This window comes from Plectropomus leopardus, chromosome 24, assembly GCF_008729295.1.
Source record: "Plectropomus leopardus isolate mb chromosome 24, YSFRI_Pleo_2.0, whole genome shotgun sequence".
NCBI classification, from domain to species: Eukaryota; Metazoa; Chordata; class Actinopteri; order Perciformes; family Serranidae; genus Plectropomus; species Plectropomus leopardus.
The window spans coordinates 12,706,463-12,728,928 of NC_056486.1; the positions used below are offsets into that span (position 1 = coordinate 12,706,463).

General features: G+C 42.6%; 1 protein-coding gene across 2 annotated transcripts in view; it reads right to left on the bottom strand.

Moving 5' to 3' along the window:
- Positions 1–283: 283 nt before the first annotated feature.
- Positions 284–22,466, bottom strand: part of mgat5 (alpha-1,6-mannosylglycoprotein 6-beta-N-acetylglucosaminyltransferase) — a 101,094-nt gene continuing 78,911 nt past the window's right edge. For both annotated transcript variants that reach the window (XM_042512919.1, XM_042512918.1), the window contains exons 12-17: positions 13,614–13,763; positions 6,911–7,057; positions 6,666–6,782; positions 5,268–5,342; positions 3,858–4,015; positions 284–1,174 (exon numbers count right to left, since the gene is read on the bottom strand). In XM_042512919.1, coding sequence (XP_042368853.1) covers positions 976–1,174; positions 3,858–4,015; positions 5,268–5,342; positions 6,666–6,782; positions 6,911–7,057; positions 13,614–13,763 — 846 coding nt within the window. In that variant the 3' untranslated portion in view covers positions 284–975. The remainder of the gene's footprint in view (positions 1,175–3,857; positions 4,016–5,267; positions 5,343–6,665; positions 6,783–6,910; positions 7,058–13,613; positions 13,764–22,466) is intronic.

Sequence of the window (22,466 nt, forward strand, 5' to 3'; positions counted from 1 at the left end):
ACAGCTTTAGCGACAGAGAATGACCCTCGCTCCCTCTGATCCTCTGCGTAGTACCGGATGATGAGCTGAAACAGTCAAAATCAGTTTAGTGCTCCTCCACTGGCCTCTTGTAGAAACACACACATGACCCTTTTTTAAATAAATCATCAGTCATTTAAAACAAGTGTGCAATTTAAAAGTGAACGTATGAAACTGGACTTTTCTGTCTTTTTTGGGGGGGAACGAGGACCGCTTCTTAGTCTGGGGTGCGTGTCAGGAAATGCTAAAACCTCCAGAATAAAAATCTAGATATCTACGTTACATGTCCGCTCTCATCGCGTCTGTCCGGAGGAGAGGGACGGGTCGGTTACAGTGTAAAACTGGGTTCTTCTTCAGCCGCCGTCTGTTGGCCCTGCGTGTGTACGTGTGTGTGGGGATGTGGGCCAGTCCAGTGCAAACCTACCTAAAGAATAAACAGTTTCAGATTTGAGCGGGGGAGGTGGATGGAGGGGGGGGCGGGGCGGGGCGGGGCGGGGCAGGGCGAGATAGGGCGTGGCGGCTGTCAGGAAGCGGCGGGTGAGTCTCCTTGGTCCCTCGCTGCCCTGATGAACCTGACGATCCGGCAGGCCGTCTCTGATTTGTGCAGTCTACCAAGGCAGCAGCAGAGCTCGTCTGCTGCAGCGTTAAAGTCTGAAACGACTCCCTTTGTTGATTCAAGTAATTTTACACGGCGTCCGGGAATCGCAGCGCCACCGCCGGTCAATCAGAGTTTTGCTCCGGTTGTCACTTCAGCAGCTGGAGGAAACAATAAATACGATGAACACACGCAGTCTCATGAATGTTTGTCCAGACAAAAACAAAATGTAATGTGTGTGTCTGACAGCCGCACGTCTCTCAAACACACTCGTTAAGCTGCTCCGACTTCTTTTGACCCCGTCCAGCCACAGCCCGCTCTTCCGTCAGCCCGTCCCCGTCCCGTCAGCCCGTGTGTCGGTGCTATAGGCAGTCTTTGCACAGCGCCACCTGGCCCTTCATGTAGTCGCGGCAGGGGCAGATGCGTCGCAGTGACTGGTGGGCGCCGGCGCAGCTGAACAGCAGCAGGTCAGACTGGAAGATGCAGTGGCGGCGCGTCTCGCTGTAGGCAGGGACCACCGTGTCGGCGCTCGACTCCACCGTCTGACAGTCCACACCAAACCTGAGACACACACACACACACACACACACACACACACACACACACACACACACACATTTCACTCAGGTTCAGCTCTGCAGGGTTCACATACATTTTAACAGACAAAATCTCAAAACTTTTCCTTGACTTTTCAAGGACCTTTAATAACTCTTTTCCTTTTTGTCCCAGTGTTTTTCAGACATGAAAGAGTCAAACTCCATTCTCCTTGAGTTCAGTTGTGTGGTGCACATGAAGACAGAGACGCAGAGGAAGGATGGAGAAACGGACACGATGATTTACTAATTCTTTGACATTTCCAGGCCTGGAAAATTGGGATTGTGAAATTTCAGGACTTGTTCAGGTTTTCCATGACATGTCTGTCTGTCTGTCTGTCTTTTGGTGTATTTGTCTGTCTAGGTCTCTGTCTGCCTGCGTCTCTGTGTTTGTCTCGGTCTGTCTGTCTGTCTGTCTGTGTATTTGTCTGTCTTGTCTCTGTGTGTGTATTTGTCTGTCTTGTCTCTGTCTGTCTTGTCTCTGTCTGTGTATTTGTCTGTCTTGTCTCTGTCTGTCTTGTCTCTGTCTGTGTATTTGTCTGTCTTGTCTCTGTCTGTCTTGTCTCTGTCTGACTCTGTCTGTTTGTTTGTCTCTCTGACTCCGTCTATCTGTTTATTTCTGTGTGTCTGTCCATTGTCTCTGTCTGCCTTTGTCTCAGTCTGTGTCTCTCTTTGTCTGTCTCTGTCTTTCTGTCTCTAACTCTTTGTCTCTGTCTGCCTTAGTCTCAGTCTCTCTCTGTCTGTATCTCTGTCTTCTGTCTGTGTCTCTGTATGTCTTTCTGTCTGTATCTCTGTCAGTCTGTGTGTCTGTCTTTCTATCTGACTGTCCGTCTGTTTGTCTGTGTCTGTCTGTCTGTGTCTCTGTCCGTCTGTTTGTCTCTGTCTGTCTGTCTGTTTATCTCTGTCTTTGTGTGTTTGTCTCTGTCTGCCTTAGTCTCAGTGTGTGTCTCTGTCTGTCTGTTATTACTAATTCCATCACTTTTCAAGGCCTGGAAATGGACTTTTCCATGACCCCTGATTCTTACTGAGCATTTATTAATGTTAGAGTGTGAAGAAGCTGAACACAAACTCGGTTTCAGTGACATTCTTCAGGCCAGTGAGTCCTGACTCATTCAGTCCGGTAAACAAACGAGGCCCTCCGGTGGTTTTGACAAAACACTGCAGTTTATTTCAAGTCAACATTCTCCTGATAAACTGTACATATCAGCTCAGATCTGTGCTGTGCTGCCACCCAATGGACATGTTTCAAATCAACAACTCGGACTGAGAGAAAGTCTATGTGCTCGTATCTGTGTTCACGTGTGACATACAGTGACAGGTGAGGTGATTTATATTGATCATGCTGTTAAAATCTTTGCAGGGAAACGATGCACCACGCCACACTGTCACATTTCTCAGGGATGGTCTGAGAAATGTGACGAAGAGCTCAAGGTGTCGACCTGACCTCTAAATTTCCCAGATCCCAATCCGATGCATCAGTCATGACGCGTGTCTCAATTAGATTGAGAGCAGTGGAATTTGGAGGCCAGGTCGATGCCTTGAGCTCTTTGTCAGAGTCCTCGTGCAGTGTGGCGCTCTGTCGCCATGAGGGGGCGTGCTTGTTCTGTGGTGGTGGGTGGAGCGCATCAAGTGGCATCCACATGAATGACGGTTTCCCAGGAGATCGTGACATTTTAATGAGATGATCAGCGTTATTCGCTTCACCTTACAGTGTTTTTCAATTCTCATTTTGTCAGCGAGGATTTTTTGGGCTTTTACCTTTTATTGAAATGACAGGTTAAGCATGAAAGAGGCGAGAGAGGACAACATGCAGCAAAGGGACGCAGCGTGGAGTCAAACCCACTGAACAGTTGAACATGGGACGCCTGCTGTACGAGGTGAGCTACTGCTGGGTCCCCCGGTGGTTTGGATGTCATCTGTCTCTACATGTCTCTGTCTCTCTGTCTATGTCTCACTCTGTCTCTCTGTCTGTATGTGCCTCTGTCTGTGTCTCTATCTGCCTTTCTCTGTCACAGACACAGACAGACAGGCAGAGAAAGACAGATCGAGACACAGACAGAGAGGGACACAGACAGACAGACTGTCTGTGTCTATCTTTCTGTCTCTCTGTCTGTCTTTGTCTATGTCTGCCTGTGTTTTTGTGTGTGTCTCTGTCTGTCTGTCTGTCTTTGTCTGTCTGTCTTTGTTTGTCTGTCTTTGTCTGTGTCTGTCTCTGCCTGTGTCTCTGTCTGTCTGTCTCTTTCTCTTTGTCTGTCTGTGTGTGTGTGTGTTTGTCTTTGTCTCTGTCTGTGTCTGTGTCCCTGTCTCTCTGTGTCTTTGTCGGTCAGTCGGGGTGTGTGTGTGTGTGTGTGTGTGTGTGTGTGTGTGTGTGTGTGTGTCTTTGCCTATGTCTCTGTCTGTCTGTATTTGTTTTTGTCTCAGTCCGTCTCTTACTGTATGTGTCTGTCTGTTTGTGTGTCTGTGTGCCTGTCCGTGGCCCTGTCTGTCTATTTGTGTCTGTCTCTGTTTCTTTTGTGTGTGTGTGTGTGTGTGTGTGTGTGTGTGTCTTTGCCTGTGTCTGTCCCAGTCTCTACCTGTGTCCCTTTCTGTCCGGCTCTGTGTATTTGTCTGTCTGTGTGTGCAAAGTCTGTCTCTTTTTGTGTTTGTCTTACCTGGCCAGGTCTTTGTCCTTGTTGAGGTGTTGGAAGAAGGACGGTTCACAGATGAGCTGCTCCTCCTGACACACCTGCTTACAGGTGCGTCCCGGCTCTGCCAGCTTGACCTGCAGCGCGCTGAGTGGAGGCCACATCACCTGACCGTGGCAGAAGTCCTGACGACACAACAACACGTCACACTACAGACACACATCACCATGACGACACAGGCAAGCTGGTAATCGGGCCGTTCAATATCACCACTGATATAACAATTAAGGGCAATTACAGTTTGACAAAATGGAAAAGAACATCGCAGCTGGGCTTTTTTGTTCTTAATTTAACCGCTCACAGAAAGCATATTTTATGCTTCTCAAAATTTGTATTTAGAACAGAGGTTCCAAAAATACATTTTAAAAAGTGGAATCAATTGATAACACCCATTAAAACATTAATGTTGTACACTTATTCTTTCTAGCTGAATTTTCACTTGTGTTTTGGAAATATTTACAGCAATATTTGAATAATTTAAGTTTTCTGTGCTCTAATTTCACAGATAAACAATAAAATGTGAAACAATAAAGTAGCATTTGAAGTCTTGTGTGATTTCTGATCCTGGTTACATAGGAGTAAACTCAGTTAGCCCCGAGGTTAATTTATGCAATTTAAAATGTTCTACGCTTATGCTAATTACATTAGCATGATGTATGTCTCTGGGGGTTCAAGTTAATAAGTTAAAAAACTTGTGTGGAGCACAAAAAAATAGTAACACCACATGCATAATACATCAAATTCTCCATCAAATTTCAGAGCATTTTTATTTAAATTATTCCATTATTTTCTATGTATTCACTGATGTGTCTGTTAGCTTGTATTCTGTAATACCCCAAATTGAGGAAAATAAAAAGATGAATTAATATCTATTACTTGGATTAGGGACAATTTTGCCTAAATGCTAACTTAAACATAAAACACAACTTTAAGAAGTTAAGTTAGATGATCGACATTAAATTCTTTGTAGTGTGGAACATGTGGTAAACAATGAACATATGTTATTATATAAGTATCCATAACTTGAATAAAAGCTTGTTTTTTGCGGTTTGATTGGATGTTGTAACTGTATATCGGTGTTTTTGGTTCCTCTATGATCTGCAGAATGTTAAATCTCTTGAGTTATCTTTATGACCCCTGTAGAAACCCCAGCGCTCACACTTGTAACTGCCTGACAGTGACGCTGATGGCAGCAGAGCAGCGTGGAGAGCTGTTGATGCTGACTGTCAGCAGAGATAAAAGTCATCATTTGCTATTGTCGTCTTTTAAAGGAGATTTAGATTTCTATTCAGCTTGAATAAAGTCTTTTGATTTGAATGCTAATCTGCACTATGTTTATATGTTTATATGTTATATGTTTTTATGTACGGGCAGTACCTGGTTCTCGATGAAGGCGTTGACTCTCTGCAGCATCCCCTCACACGTGAACTCATAGGGCAGGTAGGGCTCAATCTGATCACACAAAAGACAGACAAGTGTCGAGAGGAGATACTGTGGTGGTGACGTCACACACTTTAAACCTACAGAGCCAGTGTGTGTGAGCTCAGCCTGGACATCAGCGCGCTCTCTGCCCTACTTTGTACCGCTGTCTTCAGTCCTCCACACTCTGATTTACAGAAGAAAACTCAACAACTGAGGCCTTTGTTGCAGCACTAAGCCACTCGCTGCTTTCTCAGTGTCTTTGTTTGTGTGGAGGAACATGAGGAGGAGAGAAGGGGGAGCGAGAGCCAAGCCGGAGCCTGGTAGGCTGCAGCTCGCCACGGATCACAAAGCATATGAGGCTCCGCAGGCTTGTCCAGTGAACAAAGCCATTGTTCCGACTCGCTCGGTGGAGCACAGCACAACACGAGGTCCTGAGCCCGGCCTTTAAATATGCATGGGGCTGGACGGGAAGACGCAACTGGTATTCCTCTTTCTCTTCCCTGCGCGTCCACTCCTCCTCTCTGGAGGGTTTCCATCCAATTACTTCTGTCAATTAGGTGCCCAAATTTGATAATTGGTTAACAGTTTACGTCATATTTTCCAGCAAAGGGCCGAAAATGTCCTGCTTCATGAATAATTATTTCACCACATAAAAAAATAGGCTGTCTCTGCAGTAGAAAGACACCAATTCTTTGCTGCTACATGGCGAGAGAAAACGGATAAAAAGGACACTTTTGCTCAAGAGGTAGAAAACCTACAACTACCAGAATGCATTGTGCCTGATCAGCCCAATAAATGTATAAACAGAAAGCTAAAGCATGTTTCTGAAAATATGAGGCGAGAAATATGCAACACCGTAACAGAATCTTGGTTTCTATTTGATCAGCATTACAAAGTTTTACGGTTTGATCTCCGTTTTTTTCGGCCTGATTGATTAATTCGTTAATGAATCAACAGAACGTTACTAATCAAATCATGTTTAACGTAATGTCTGGCTATTTGGCTTTTGGTCAGACCAAACAAGGATTCTGAATATATCAAATTGCAGTTTGGGGAAACTGTGATTGGCTGTGATTCTTTCTTTTTTTTCTGCTATTTTATAGACTAAACTATGAAATGCATGGGTCAAAAATAATTGGTAGATTAGGAGTTGTTGTTGGTCCTTAAAAATGTTGAACAATAAATAAATACATTTTATGTAATTTCAACACTTTAACTTATTGAGCCTAAGAAGTTGCATCTGTTTAATCATTATGAGACAGTCATCTCGTTAAATCCATTATATAATAATTATATAATCAACGAACAGATTTAATGAGGAAAAAGTATATAAATGTTGTTTTCTGTGCTTACCTTCTGGCTAAGGATAGAGCGGATGGCCCTCTCCACCTCGGCAGAGTTCTCAATGTCCACCGTCCACACATGGGGCTGACCGATGTACACCTCGGCATACGGATGTTGAGAGGTCAGCTGCAGACAACAGCGAGAGAGCAGGAGTTAGAAAAAAACACACACAACCTTTAAAAAGTCCAATCTTGAGCAGAAGAGTCTGCAGGGTAAAGACTCAGAGTGCGTCCCCACAGATCTCTTCCTCTCACCTCTCTCAGCGTGGGTTTTCCCTTGAAGAAGTCAGTGTTCTTGCTGCTCTTCGGAGGGTTGAATTTAGGGTTGAGGAAAGCGCATCCGTTGGCGATGGCCTCCAGGGGGGCGGGACCCTCGTAGGGGAAGGAGAGCCCCACAAACAGCTGCAGGGGAGAGAAAATACGGAGAAATTGATCAGCCTCCATGTGCATGCTTTTTAAAGCTTAAAATCTAGCACATGTTGAAGACTGGAGGCAGGAAGGAGGAAGCACATGGGAGTGACTACAATAACCAGAATAACAGCGGACCCTGCAGGGGGAGAAAAAGTTCACCGACTGTGTTGAGAAGTTTTGTTGTTTGCTGATCGCAGCAGTTAGCCCCTGTTGAAGCAAACCTCCCATGTTATCAGCACAAAATACAGTCAAGGCAGCACAATTTCTCTCTAAAACAAGGAAGGAAAATCAAGTGGAATAACACGAAGACAGCGTGCTAATGTCTTTTCCTCCCAAAAGCGTCTCGTGTGGTGGAGAGGATATTTTGCAGATGGAAACACTGCACCTGAGTAGCCCCATGAGAATTTTGAAAACACAAAAGATGCTCACGATAGGACCACTTTAATAACAACAGACCAATATTAGTACACCACTGAGATATATCACTGGCTGTTGCATCAAGTTGTCTGCCAGTAAAACAAAGACCAATTTCATTATTAATTAAAACAGAATTTAGGGCTAAACTTGTGATGGAAATACACATTAAAAGTTAAGATGTACTCTAAGTTTAAAGATACAGACTCATGACGTGATCTGAATGTACAAAGGGGTTTCTGAAACCATTTTAACCCTTTGAAACCTGGATCAATATCCATTTTCTTGTGTTGTGTTTAGATGCATCTCACAAGCACAGAAACAGTGTCTGGGGGAGCCATGAGAGGGAATGTTGTATCAAAGAGGATTGTCACTGTGGAGGATGCTCTCTGGATTTTGTCCTCCATCACTCAAACTGGACACATGTTAGGAAGGGATACTAAAATGCCAGGATGAACAGGAGGATTGCATACAGCAGGCAAACTCTCATGTACATTAGGTCATGGGACTATTGTTTTGAGGTAGAATTGTAAAAATGTGAAAGATTACAGAAGAAATTTAAAAGACAAGCTCTGTGGTGCTCTGCTACCACAGTCCTGCTGGCAGACTTTAAAGTAAACACTGAACATATAACGAGCAAGAGGGGCTTGAATAACAAGTTTACTCCTTCTGGATGGGAAGAGCAAATATTTGTAGCGTGCAGAAACTACAGGCAGCTTGTCCACATGAGCGTGAGACAGTCACCCTGAACTACAGAGAGGAGGGAGGGTGGAGGTAAAGGTGGTGGGAGCAACAAGCTCATTTACTGGAGAGCTGGAGCTGGATGGCTACAATGGACACTCTGTGTGTGTGTTTGTAGTGGCTAGTGTGTGTGTGTGTGTATCTGCCCATGAAGCAGAACACAAAGTCTGACAGAAAGTGCTGGACCATGTCTGTATGAATAATCAGACCTGGGCTCATATGTAAACATGACTAACATGTTTCTGGTAAGCACCTATAGCCTTGTTAGCGACAGACTTTAGCCCACAGGTGGCAGCAGAAACCGTTTCTTTTTCCTGTATGTGTGTGTGTATGTTGTGTGTGCATGCAAAAGCTCCCAGAGAAACAGTCGCCCACTATTTATAGGGAGTGAGGAAGGGAGGGGGATGAAGAGTGGGGACACAGAGAGAGGAGAAGCAGTGATGTAGCAGAAATGAATGCATGACGCCTGCGTCTCCTCTGTGTGACTGTCATAGATTTACACAGAGAAATCAATGAGAATTGTGGCTTGTGAGTATTAGAGCCATTTTCTGTCTCAGTGTGGTACACAAAGGACCGTACGCCTATAAGATCCAATGCTCCACACATACACAGCTGCTGTTCTATTGATTTGTCCTCCCCCGTTCAAACGTCCTGCGTTAGTGTACATTTATATCCTAACAGGAAACCACTGCCAACTGCAAGTGCAATAACTTCCTCCTCTTCAAATGTGAGAGCAATGTAAGCACGTCTGTGCATGCCACTCCCACACATACAGTAATGAAGCTTTCATTTCAGGCATCACAATGGTACTCAAATGCAGGAGCGCCGCCTTTGTTAGGAGGCTATTTTCACTTTGAATAAGATCTTGGGTAGTTCTTCGACTAGCATGAGAAACAGTGTTTCATATTGTGTTTCTGACATTATATCATTTTCCTATCACTGGATACCAGCAGTAGTTCAGTTCTTACAGTAAAAGCTCACATAAGCTTCTGTGTCTCTCAGCTGTCTGTCTGTGGAAGTAGGGCTGAGCAATAAAGAGAAAATTAAACATCACAGTATTTTTTAATAAACACCTTGATACTGGCATTGTGACAATATTGTAGGGTGACTATTGGTGCTTTCACAAAATATTTATGCTAAGAAATTTTTGATAAATAATCATCGGTAATATTGCTGTAATTACTGAGTGGGTAAAGGCAAATAATAGAACAGCCACAGTAGTGTGGTAAGTTTGAAAAGAACTCAATTTTACTGTAACACAGCCAAGATTTGAAGAATAGCTTTTGCAATCGCACAGAAGATTTCAAGTCCCACAAGCTCGACTGAACAGGTTGAGGTTTTTGTTCCTCAGGCTGTAAACATTTTAAATCAGAGTTTGGCTTCTAAGTAGTCAGGGTCAAACATTGAATGCAATCGGTAATGAGTAATTTGGGGCACTGAACCCACTTTTGGAACAATTTGTGGTGTTTGTGTGTTTGTTTTGTATATATGTGAAACAGTTGACGTCCTGGGATGTAAGACAAATTATTTTTTCTTTCTGACAATTAAGTCAAATTAAATCAAAAGATTTGAATGATCAGTCAGAGACCCCTAAGTCACCTAAGATTCTTCAAGTCGAGCAGTCGGGTTTTGTTTTGTTCTTGTCAGTCAATGTTCAGTGTCATGGAGACATTTCGTCCTCTTCTTCTATAAATAGTGGTCGACTGTTTCTCTAGGAGCATAATTAGCACGCATTGGCTTGTCTTCTTATATTACGTGAAGATTGCCGTCCATAAAAGTTATGAACAGAATCGGTGACAAAGGGCAGCCCTGGCGGAGTCCAAACCTCACCGGAAACGAGTCTGACTTACTGCTGGCAATGTGGATCAAGCTCTGGCACCGGTCGTACAGGGAACCGACGGCCCATATCAGGGGATCCGATACCCCATATTAGTAGAATATTCGTATTAAACAGCCAATTTGACTGACATAATTCTGAGTTGGTACAGCCAATACGCAGCCTTTTAAACCAGGAAAATACAACACTTACTATGTTATTCAAAATCAAAGATGATACCTAGTCTCAATCACAGTGTAGACAGAATATAATTATATGGCACAGCCAATCAGGGAAAGTTAAGAGAAACTTAAAAAACACTCCACTGAGTAAAAAACACCACAAAAAGACAACAAACATAAGGACTCACACAAAGACGTATCTACTATTTTGCAGAGCACACAAGTTGGCGCCGGAGTTACCTTTGACTCGGTCTCTGTAAAGTTTATGAGCTGACGAGACTGACTGTTGTGCAAACAAAGAATAACCAGCTCACTACTGTGCTCCACCATCAGATAGTCTCATGACTCTCATGCGATGCCACATTGCATAAAACATGGCAGTCGCTGAGTTTAACAACTCAGAGTTAATTGGGCTGTTTGTTCTCAGTATTGCTAATACCAGCACCTGCCACAGGATGCGTTTGTTTTCTATTGTGCAGAATATGATGACGATAACGGTGTGTTAGATGGAGGAAGAGCTGCATGAAGGAGTGGGAAAGAGACAAAATAAATACACCTTAGGCAGACAGTAGGAGGCAATTAACTAGGTAGTGTTCGACAGACATACGACGTGGAGCAAAGTCAGGAAAATCAAAAAACCTGTGACTCTATCAGTGTACAACATGATGCTGCACAGCTCTGCCGCACTTGAGCGGTTTGATCATTGACACTATTCCCGTGTTACAGAACTGAACGTCAGAGTTTATTTCAGGAAGTTTTTGTTTGAGAGGAAATCAAATGTCAGATACCGACAGCAACATGCTCCTCTTCTTCACAGAGGCGCCTCCTCACTCATAGAGTTTTTACAATACACTGAGTCAATAGTTAAACCCCTGGGGGCCAATTAGCTTCGGCAGTCTGATTGCAGGTAACACTGAATGTGTTGTGAAAACGGTGCCTGTTGAAAACACCTCCCGTTTGCCTTGGAAACTTTTAAACAACAATGTGGCTAAAATGTTGGGGTGTTGTGGGATTTAATTGGCCATTTCTCTATGGAAGTTTCCATGCAAAGCTACGTGTAATGAGATATAGAAGTTATATAGAATATAGAAGATCTCAGCCTGCCGCCCTACATCAGTCCAAATCTAAATTGACTCTTTGTGCAGCGCTCTGCAGCACCAGTCCTTAGCAGACTGTTTTCAACACTTTAATGAAGTGCTCCACTTCTTAACACACCTTTGCTTCTCTCTTTCAGTGCCTCCAACATCACTGGATTCTTGGTTTTAGGAGCTCAGTGCAGCACTGGATCTGCCAGCCCCAAGAATCCTTTTCTAGCTGAAGCATTCTTCAGAATCTTTTCAGTACAAACGGAGGTTTAAATCTCAATCCATCTTTTTTTTTTCTAGAACTGTCTGAATCATGATCTATGGCTCTTCTGTACTGTGTATCTCTGCCCCGGCTCTCGTGTGATGTCTCTCTCCTCTCTGCGTCTCCTCCCTCCCTGCTCTGATGAGGAGGCATCTGGTTTCAACGGCTAAAGAAATCGAAGCTCCCTCCCACCTTAGTCTTCTGAAAAGGATGCAGACTGGAGCCAAAAGACAGACTCCATCTTTCCATGCCAGCACTAATGATGGTTTTCACCTTCAGCGGGCATTGTTGGCTGCTTTTTGGGGACCATGTCATTTTAATTCTGTTCCCCCATGGCAATGAGCGGCTCCACAAAATTTAGTGAAAACTCACTCCCTGCAGTAGTAACACAGCGTTACCTTCAAGGTCACGACATCAACTCTTATTTTGTAGGGTTACAGCTTAGGTTAACAGAAGCCCTATTCACAACTAGCATTTCTTCACTGTGGGGAAACTGGTCTTGGATGCTATCAGAGTTCTGCCTAAAATTAGCAGCTCTGTCTTACTCTTAATTGAATTTTTAAAACCCAGCTAATTGTACTCAAGAGAGACTTGCATTAGCCAAACACATCGGTTAGTCCTTGCCCTAAACACATCACCTCTTCCAACATTAAGCAGCCAAACATGTCGAACTTGGGCTGGCAGATTCTTTTTTCACAATTATTGGGGCCAAAAGAATTCCCAATAATGATATTATCCTGTAACCATAACTATACAGAAGTTGCCCGGAGCGAACAGCTTTAGCTTCAGTCTTTTAGCATGATATCATGTCACTATGAAATTCCCTGAAGAGAATTTAGCTTTGAAAATGAGACAGTGGGCCACTATTAACAACTATAATGATGGATGAAGAATATAAAACTTTTTTTTTCGACACTAGATATTAAACAAAAACCAGAGAATGTATGTTATTAAATTAATGTGAGCTGTAAATTCACCTCTTCTTAGCAGAGGAAAGAGGAAATTTTTATCTTGGATCCTAAATCTGGCACAGCTATCATTGTAAACTGCCAACTGCATGTCCCAAGATAAAACCACAAAGATAAAACTGATCTGTTTCAGGCGTAATTGATTACAAAATGTGTTTGCATTCCCTGTTTTGTTGTTTTTGTGTATATCATGCATTTGAATTGTAATTTGAAGTAAAGGATTTGCAGCAGATGGAAAGTCTAACATCAATGTGAGGAAACATGCTCTCCACTTCACAGCTCTCAGTTCCGCCACAAAACAAAGCTTTTTTGTGTTAAATAGCCCAACAAACATTCTGTGAACATTTGTGTGTTGAGCTGAGAGCTCGCTTCACACGAACAGTCACGCCTGGCTGCAGTCTCTGTGGCAGTGTCCTTGTGTGGTTGGAGTAATGAGAGCGAGAGACAAGTTATGACGTGAATGGAGAAGTGCTTCTGTGGACGCCTGGACCGAGGCCGGACTTGGACAAACCACAGCCCCTCTGCTCTTTCAGAAGAAGGTCAGAGTTCACAAAGGCACTTTTACCTACCAAACAACATTAAACTTGTCTTTTAAGTTACTTTTTATCTATGTGTTTCTAAATTACTTTGCAAATTACTTACTCTTTGCATTCAGACACAGTGGGTTTGGCTTGGCATTTTTTTAAAAGATTTTTTTGGGGCTTTTTCCTCAATAGATTAAAGTTAAGTATGAAAGAGAGGTGATGACAAAGATATCGCCTCTCTACATGGTGCACCTGCTCAACCAAATGGGCCTCCCGTCATTTCAAGCTTGGTCATTTGTTTATCATAGCATACCTAACATTTTCTTTTTAATTTAAATTTTTCAAATTTTGTTTTGGGAAACTTTGTGTTTCACACATTAAACTAGAGGGACATTCAGAGCTGGTTTCAAATAAATAAGGGCATGGCAAATGTCAAAGCGTGGGAGCTGGTTTGTGGCTTTCATACTCATCTAAAAAGCACTGTACCTCCACACTTATATGTCACTGAAGGGTAATTTTTTTCATATGAAACAATTCAGAGCTGGGCTGACTCACCTTGGTTTCTCGGAGGAGGAACTGCAGGTCTCGGCCACTCAGGATGCCGTGGTTTTTGACATAGCTTGGTAGGTGCACAGTGCTGGTGCCATGCACGGTGCCATGAACCTCCATATAGCTGTGGATGATGTCAAGGTATTTCTTTTTGTCCTGGAACAAACAAAGACATACATTCAGTTTTTTTAAATTCTTGATTAGGAGTGATCCACACTATACACTTGTGAATTAGTTATTTATAGACTTTATTTATTTATTTATTTATTTATTTTTGAACTCTTCATCTAAAGGTGTGAGAGAAAATCTTCAATGAGGAGGCAAAAAACATCTAAAACTAAACAACATCTAAATCAGTTGAGGGTAATAGACAGCTGGTTGAAAATCCTGAGACTGTACCTTATCCAGGGCAGGTGAATTTTGGAGACCGCTGTACTAAGTAGTGATACTAAACTTCAAACACAGTTGAAGTTATTCGGGGACTATGTTCTGAGACAAACTCTTACAGGGGAAATGCTCACGTTTCCAACTCAGGTTTCAGTATTGGGCTTCGATTCTCTCCATTTTCTTGGAACAGATAAATCAATATCAGTAGAGATGTCTGGCTTTTTTCTATTGAAGTTTCTTGCTTCTTATTGGCCCCCATCTTTGCAGTTCTATATTAAATTTCAGCTGGTTCTGGCTTTTTATTGCACAACCCCTCATTTTTACTTCTCAGGAACACCGGGAAGATGCCTTGTTAAGTCAGTAGTTAATAATGTTTACTTTCTGTGAACCTGTATTTTCTTTTTGTATGCCTATACAACGTAACAGGTGACGTCAGTCTGTCTGAATTATGTCCACCCTGATGGAGATCCTCGGATTTCCAAAACTTCTTGAAACCATGTATATATCTGTATGAACCCCCCAGATGTTTCAATTTGTTTTTCTCTGCCTGTAAGTGCACTTTTATCTTCAAGGGCACCTTCTATGTTTCCCATAATTAACTGCAGTGATTGTGTTTTACTTCTGCCTTCTCTCGTGTGTTTTGAGGATTAAGAGTTCAGTCCATGTGACAACAGTCCAGTTTGTACCGAAGCAGAATTACTAATGATATAAAAGATGCTGTACAACTTTAATGGTGACTCAATGAGAGACAGAGAGAGAGCTGGGGTTCTGCAGACTGTGCAGTAATATGTGGCATCATAAAAATGTAATGATGAAGTCTTCTAAAAATGTTGATCAACTCTAGATATTAGGCCACTGGTTTCTTGGGCTGGCCTATAATGTGTTTACTTTGAACATCTTTTCAGTTTCTTGGCACTCGCTGTCAAGTTGGTCATAGAAGCCCCACAAGAGCTTCTTTTTAAAAATAAGTTAATCAGTTTGGATGGAAACATTACTTGCATAATAAAAAGGCCTTTGATGGTCCCTACACTGAGATTTTCACAGCAGGTCTTTGATTTTTTAAAAACGAGGACATGACTGCCATATAACCCTGCCAAATTCACACACAAAATATTCCCCTGCGTTTCCTGCTGAGATGCAGCGCAAAAAGTGTCTTTTTCACTTTGTCCTGTACCTGCCACAGACTGAGCCATATGGGGGACACGTTCAGTACAGCTCTTAAAGCTGAGCCCTTGAGGGAGGCAGTATAGATGAAAGCTGACCATTTTTTCCATAAGGACAATACAGGACAAGCTCTCCAAGCTGAACGTGCCTGATTCCACCTGCAGGTGGATCACAGACTTCCTGACTGACAGGAAGCAGCAGGTGAAGCTGGGGCAGCATGTTTCTGACAGCAGAACCATCAGCATCGGCTCCCCTCAAGGCTGCGTTCTTTCTCCTCTCCTCTTCTCCCAGTACACAAAAAGCTGCACCTCAAGTCATCAGTCTGTCAAACTCCTCAAGTTCACCTGGCACCACCCTCATTGGACTCATTTCTGGTGGGGATGATGAACATCTGATGACCTGGTGCTGTGAGAACAACCTAGAGCTTAATACTCTGAAGACAGTGGAGATGGTTGTGGATTTCAGAAGGATCGCCCCTGCCCCCATCACCCTTTGTGTGCCATCATCGAGTCCATCCTCACCTCCTCCATCACAGTCTGCAGCTATGGCGAGGGACAACAAAAGGCTGCAGCGTATCATCTGTGCTGCAGAGAGGGTGACTGGCTGCCACCTGCCATCTCACAATGACCTGTCCACCTCCAGGGCCCTGAGGAGGGCAGGTAGAATTGTGGCCGACCCCTCTCACCCTGGACACAGACTTTTTAAGACCCCCCCTCTGATCCTGATAATGACAGGATGCCTCAAAGACACAAGTATGTTCACACACACTCATACAAACTGGAATATTATCGATTACCGATAGTTTCAACAGCCATGGAGCAACACGGCCTCATGATTGTTAAAAGCGACTTGTTTCAAATTCACACACAACTCCTACACACACAAGCCTGCTTTGGAACTGCTCTGCCTCCAGGACATGTCTCTGCTCTAACTTTGTGTGTGTGTGTGTGTGTGTGTGTGTGTGTGTGTGTGTGTAAGTGTAAGTGTATATGTGTGTCTACCTCAGTGCTTCCTTCTGGGGCTTAAATTTCAGGTAGCCGCTTGTCAGAGTCCCTGGAGGCCTGGCTATCAGATGCCTCCAGCCAGTCTGCTGTAACTAAAGCGGCTGGGTGTGTGTGTGTGTGTTTGTGTGTGTTTGCGTGTGTGTGTGTAAGTGCGTGAGAGATGAAGTCCTAATTAGAAGGTGAAATCACTACCCTGTAATCTTTTCACTCAGGAGAGCTGAGCTGGAATTTATGAGTGTGTGTGTGTGTGTGTGTGTGTGTGTGTGTGTGTGTGTGTGAGGGGATTTAGAAATTAAAGTTGCTGGTTGGCACCTGAAAAGGCGGCACAAACACACACACTAGCACACATTTTGAAAAATCTATGACGGGTTGTGCAGGTCAGAAAGAGCCCATGAACAAGGAGAGCTGAGACATCGACACTTTGTAACTGCAATAGTCCAAAAATATTAACACTAATATTTCTATATGTTAACCTGCCTGGAAGTGAGGCTTAAAAACACAATAACTCAAATGTAGTCTACTGATTCATGTTCATTTCTTAAATAGTTTGGGATATTTGTTATGCTGTAGGGCCTTTGACTACAGAATTCTACTCAGTTCATCTTTGAGTCCAAGTGAACGTTTGTACCTAATTTGAAGAAATTTGTGAAAGCTTTTGAGATATGCCGTTCATAAGAATGTAAAAGACGAGGTCACAGTGACCTGAATGTATGACCTCTGACCACCAAAATCTGACCGGTTCATTGTTGAGCGCCCTCCTGTTCACACTGCACACCCATGACTGCACTCTCAGACATCAGGAGAACTCTCTTGTGAAGTACGTCAATTAGAATATGGATTATAATGAACACTTTAGGTAACGGCTGTTGGATGTACTGTACATGCGAGGCAATACTGCCTAGAGAGGAGGGAAAAGAAACACAACTAAAAGAAAAACATCACAAGGTCTCTTCAGGCAGCAGGATGTGTGTGATGTGTTTATTGTGAACGCTTGAATGGCTGTGTGTGTGTGTGTGTGTTTGTGTGAGCAGGAGAGGAACACAGACTGCCATGACCCTTCGAGGCAGTCACCACACAAAGCTTTACGGTCAGAGGACATGACTTGCCAGATGCTCTCTGGAGCATGGCTGCATCCTCTCTAACAGGGTCAGAATACAGCAAAGCCTGTTTAAAAGGAACCTGGAGACAGGCTTAAAGATGTAAAAATCACATCCCTGGCAAAAAGCAACAGGAATAAATGAGTTGAACCACATGCAAGCCGCCAGCTTTAGATCTGATATGGATTTTCTTTTCCGTCATGTAATGATAGTGTGTCGGTCCGTCCTGGCTGTCAGTACTTTGAAGTACACAGAAGTTATGACTGTTGCTGATAGCATCACGAGACAGTTTACCATCCACGACTTCAGACAGCACATGTATATTCATATGCACTGTAAACATACAACGTGAAAATAGGGGCAGATCGATCGAGCCAGCCTTGTACAGGAACACATGCTCAAGGAGTTATAAAATAACTGCTTTAGCTGGAGAGGTTGATTGAAGCAGGAGAGAAGGAGAAGGAGGAGGCGAGTTTTATGACCTTGTAAATCAGAGGGAATTTGTAAACCCTGGCTCAGAGAGGAAACAGGAGAGGCGGCGGCTGCTTTCTGTCGGCAGAGGAGGGGGGGGCTGAGGGATGAGTGTCCGGGGAGGAAAGCTTACAGGCTGAGAGATACAACCTCTGAGACTCACAGCGAGAGAGTAAAGGCAAGGAAAGGTTGAGCTACACAGCTAACTTGATATTGATGCTGACATTGATCCCTTATTACGACTGTGAGCATTTCACCAGTTTATGGGAAAGAAATGAGTAATAAGATGCAATATTTTCCAACAAATATGCAAGGTTTATAATTTGGAAATCAATATACTGCAAAATGACAGCTTTCACATGACCACTGCCCGCTTTTTTTTCCCCCTCAATAATTTCTCGCTGACTTCTCCATCGCTGGATTCTTCATCATTCTCCATCCATGTAGAGTATGAAACGCCCACTGATGTTGTTCACACTTCAGGTTCAGAAAACCTGCTATTTCTTGGTTCTAAACCAATTAATTACTGTTGAAATGCTTTGAAATTTACAAAATTAGGCGCAGGAACTGAAGCAGAATCCGTCTTATGTTGGTGGAAAAGAGGTAAAGGTTAAACTTTAAGCCCTGCTTATTTAACCTCCGTTTCATCTACGTTCAGTTCTTGTATTTCGACTGCCACTGCAGATACAGAACAACCATCTATACTGTTTCAACTGTTTCATATGTGAACGTGAGCGCTGCCCCTGGTGACAGTCTATTCTCTTACTCTATTTCATCTATTCATTTTCTTTTGTTGGTTTTTTATGTTTCATTTTATTTTACAATAAAAGTAAGAATTAAAAACAGACCATCCGGGTAAAGACCACTCAAAAGTGGTCTCAGCCAAGAAATTTGTTTTTTTAACAACACCTTGCTAAGTGACACACTTCCTGCCGCCACTCATTTCCTGTTGATGTGCAACACACTATTCAGTATCATGTGGTTATTAACTGCTACAGAAATGATGAGTATCAGTTCTCTGATCTGTGGTTTAGATGAAAATCAACAAGCTTGATATGACTGTAAAGCAAAGTTTCCCTTTTTCTTAAAACTTTTCCTCTCTTTATGTTCGTATAGAGGCCGAGCTGCAGAGCTGAGAGCTGATTTTCATGTTTCAGCACTTTCTCTTGACAGGCTGTGGTGTCGAGACGCCAGGGACCGTTCACGTAATGTTGCTGTACAGCACATTTCAGCTGAAACAATCCACCTCCCCCTTCACCTGAGACATGATTCAATACAATTTCTGCCTTCCTGTTGTTCATTCTTTATGTTCTCAAAAAGACTCAAATGACCAAAAAAATAATAGTGCAATACTTTTACTGCAGTAACCTTAAGCTTTTGGCTCATCAGGATGCAGACAGGTGCGCTTGGTTCGACTTACTCGACCCTCAAACTGCCTTCGACATCAAACATCAAACGCACCTCTGATCATCTTCCCAGCTGAAATCATTTCCAACTGACAGACTCCGGGGCCCCAAAACTGGAAGCTTGTCATTCAAGATGAAAATTCACTCCACCCATTCTTCAGAGAAAGATTATTTTCCCACACAACGTACACACATTAAACTCACGCATCTCTGCAATGATGTGATAATGTTGACTAAGTGAGAAATAACAGTTGTGGTTGATTTTAAGGGTGGCGATTTGCACAAGTTAGTAACACTAATGGCGATCAGACCCAGGCAATGACTTTTCTTATTGTCCACTGTTGTACTTTGAGTTATGTCAATTTCATACACATTACTTGTATTTATCTCTCAGCCATGGTCTTTCTCGACAGTGAATATTACAAAAAGCTCAGTATTACACGATGATCAAGTCTAAATAAGCTCATTATACTGGAATGTACAGTGGCTTACAGCTACTTACAGCTATCATACACATTTTCGTAGTAAATATGTGCGATCGGTATCATTAGAGCTATTGTATGACTTAATTCCAGTGTGGTTCTGTAGCGTCTGATGGGCCCACCACTACAGATTAAAAGATTCCTCGACTGACAGATAAATGTGCGCCAGATGTACTGGTAAATAAACATCTAAACGGATGCGCTGTAAAACCCAATAGACACTTTGACAGATACTTAAGAATTGCCAGGGGAACATGGGTGGTAAATAGTATCCAGAAGTGCTTGGCGTGCAGTCAGGAGATGTTATTTACTTCTATGCTCTCCCACGCCCCATTAGACGTAACAGTGTGTAACCTATTGGAGTTTGGTGGCTGGCCAGCGCATGTTTTTGAGTCAGACAGCAGAGGAGGTGCTGTGTGATTGCTGAAAAGTGAGTCTCAGCATTGTATATGTGGGTTGCATAATCATTCAAGTGTAACAGGCTGAGCACAAATGTGCTGTGAGCCCAGTTTAAGAGAAATAAATAAAAAACACGTGCAGCAGCTATATTATTCCTGCCTATCCTGCAGCTATGGAAACACCTGTTATGTCACACACTTCATTGGGTGCATTAAAAAGCTTTGCACCTTGTATACAGAAGTTAACGGCACCAGGAGGGACCTTAACATCATTTCCATACATTCAAACTGCAACTCAGTGAGGCATGAAGTGAACAAAACAGGTGTCATGAGGAGGGGTTCATATTTTTCTCAAGGCTAATTATCATAAAACTTGCCAATTAATGTGGTATAAGCAAAACTAGACTGCTTGGTCAATTAATTATTACTTTAATTCTAATATTTATATTATTTTACTTATTGTTTTCCCCTGAGGCTAATTTTATTTATCTCACTGTTGATTATTTTCTGTCGCGCTCTCACAATTCTTAGTAGCATCCTGTCTTCCCCTCATAAATCTGGATTAGTCATTTACTGCGTCTGTGAATGATCACGGAAGTTAACAGTGCTGACGTTCAGTTCACTCATCCTGCATTTGCTCAATAAAATCGAAGCAGATGGAGCACAACACAATTTAGGTCATTTTGAATCAAGGCAGGGTCAATGTGTCCCCATGCAGGGAAATCACAAGGACTAAATATGATTAATCGTTCCGAGAAACTTCATTTTTCAAAAATGTTTAGCTAATTTGGGACATCCGTGTTTTTTAACGTTGATTTTCAATATTGCTCTTGTTTTACATGTTTAACTTTTTGTTGCTCCTCTTGTTATAAATCCAAGTTCATCTGCCTCCAATGCTTCAACACTTCTACTGACACTTCGATCCGTCAGGGCTCAGATCTTCTCCTTTGAACTACAACAAAACCTTCAGCACTTCTAAGCCCCACAGCGTTCACATACAATTTACTACCACTGCTCTCAGTGCTTACACTTTAACTGGGATCTTCCGTTTACACACTTAAGGCGGCAAATTTGTTTTAAGGACACTAAAACTGACCCATCCAGCTCAATTTATCACCCACACAAAACTGACATTTCAGCTACTTTCCATGCTTGAAGCTCGGCTGAAGCTTCACTTTCTTTCAGCTCTTGCAGTTTAACTGACACTTCAGCTTCCCTTCCATTTAGCTGTCATTTTCACTTTGGAAATTGTTGTCAGCAGCCACTTTCTACTTGTAGTTACTGAAAATTTAAACAGTTTTAATAATTTTTGTAATTTTCAAGTCTTTGTAATATTTCGAGTGCAGATCTTCAGCTAATTTGCTGAAATTTTGCTCGTAGAATAATTTGCAAATATTTAAAATATTCTAAGAGCAATATGTAAAAATTTCCACTATTCCATTTTAAGCACGATTAGCAGTGAGCTCAAGCTCAAATTTCCTCAGAAAATTTAAATAAATATAATACATTCTCTTTGTGATACAGATAAAAGCACAACAGAATATTTAACACTACAGATCTGAGTTACACAATAATGCAGCAACAAACAGCACCTTCTGGATATGTCTTGAGCCTAATTCAATAAAACATCTGTGACAGAAGGAGTCGATTCAATAACCGCAATAACATTCCCCGCTCTGATCCAGCTTTTTCCTCAAACGTCAGATTCGTGTTTCCAGCCTGGCACTCACGCCAGTTTAATGGCACGAGGGATTGCTTCATTTGATCAGACAAGCACAGTAAAACTAAAGACGGTTTAATGTTCAACTCAACTTGGTTATCCATCATGAAAGGTGGGAAAAAGCACATTGTTGTCTGTTTATGAGCCTGCAAGGGTAAAAATGTGGGATGGGTGCTCTTCCTGCTCTGCATATGCCAGCTCTGTACGTGTGTGTGTGTGTGTGTGTGTGTGTGTGTGTGTGTGTGTGTTTTGCCTTTCTTCGACATGTCCTCTGATATGCTGCCAAGGGCCTGCAGCTTTCTCTCTCTGTACATCCTACTCATTCTCACCTTTCGCCACGCTCTCTTCCGTCTCATCAAACGCTTCTTACTGACTGAACGCTGAGAAATAGCGACACTGACCATTTTATTAGAGATGTAGTGCACTCATGAGGTGAGTCCGGGTAAAAGCCATTAAGCCTTATTAGTTTCTTTAATTAAATCTACACCAGTTGGAAAGGAGAAGGAATTAAGATATAGAGACAGGGTAGCAATATGAAAGCTGTATTAAAAATATTTAATACTTCAATATCTAAAAGCTGTTGTATTGAAACACAGTCACTCTCTGCTGCCTTGCTCTGCCTTTCTTCTCCTCTAACTGGGTTACTATGGAAACGGCTCCCTCAGAGGGGTTCTGGCCATTTTATTTCAGGTCTCACCAGCAACACTGCCTCTTCAACAACCCAATAATT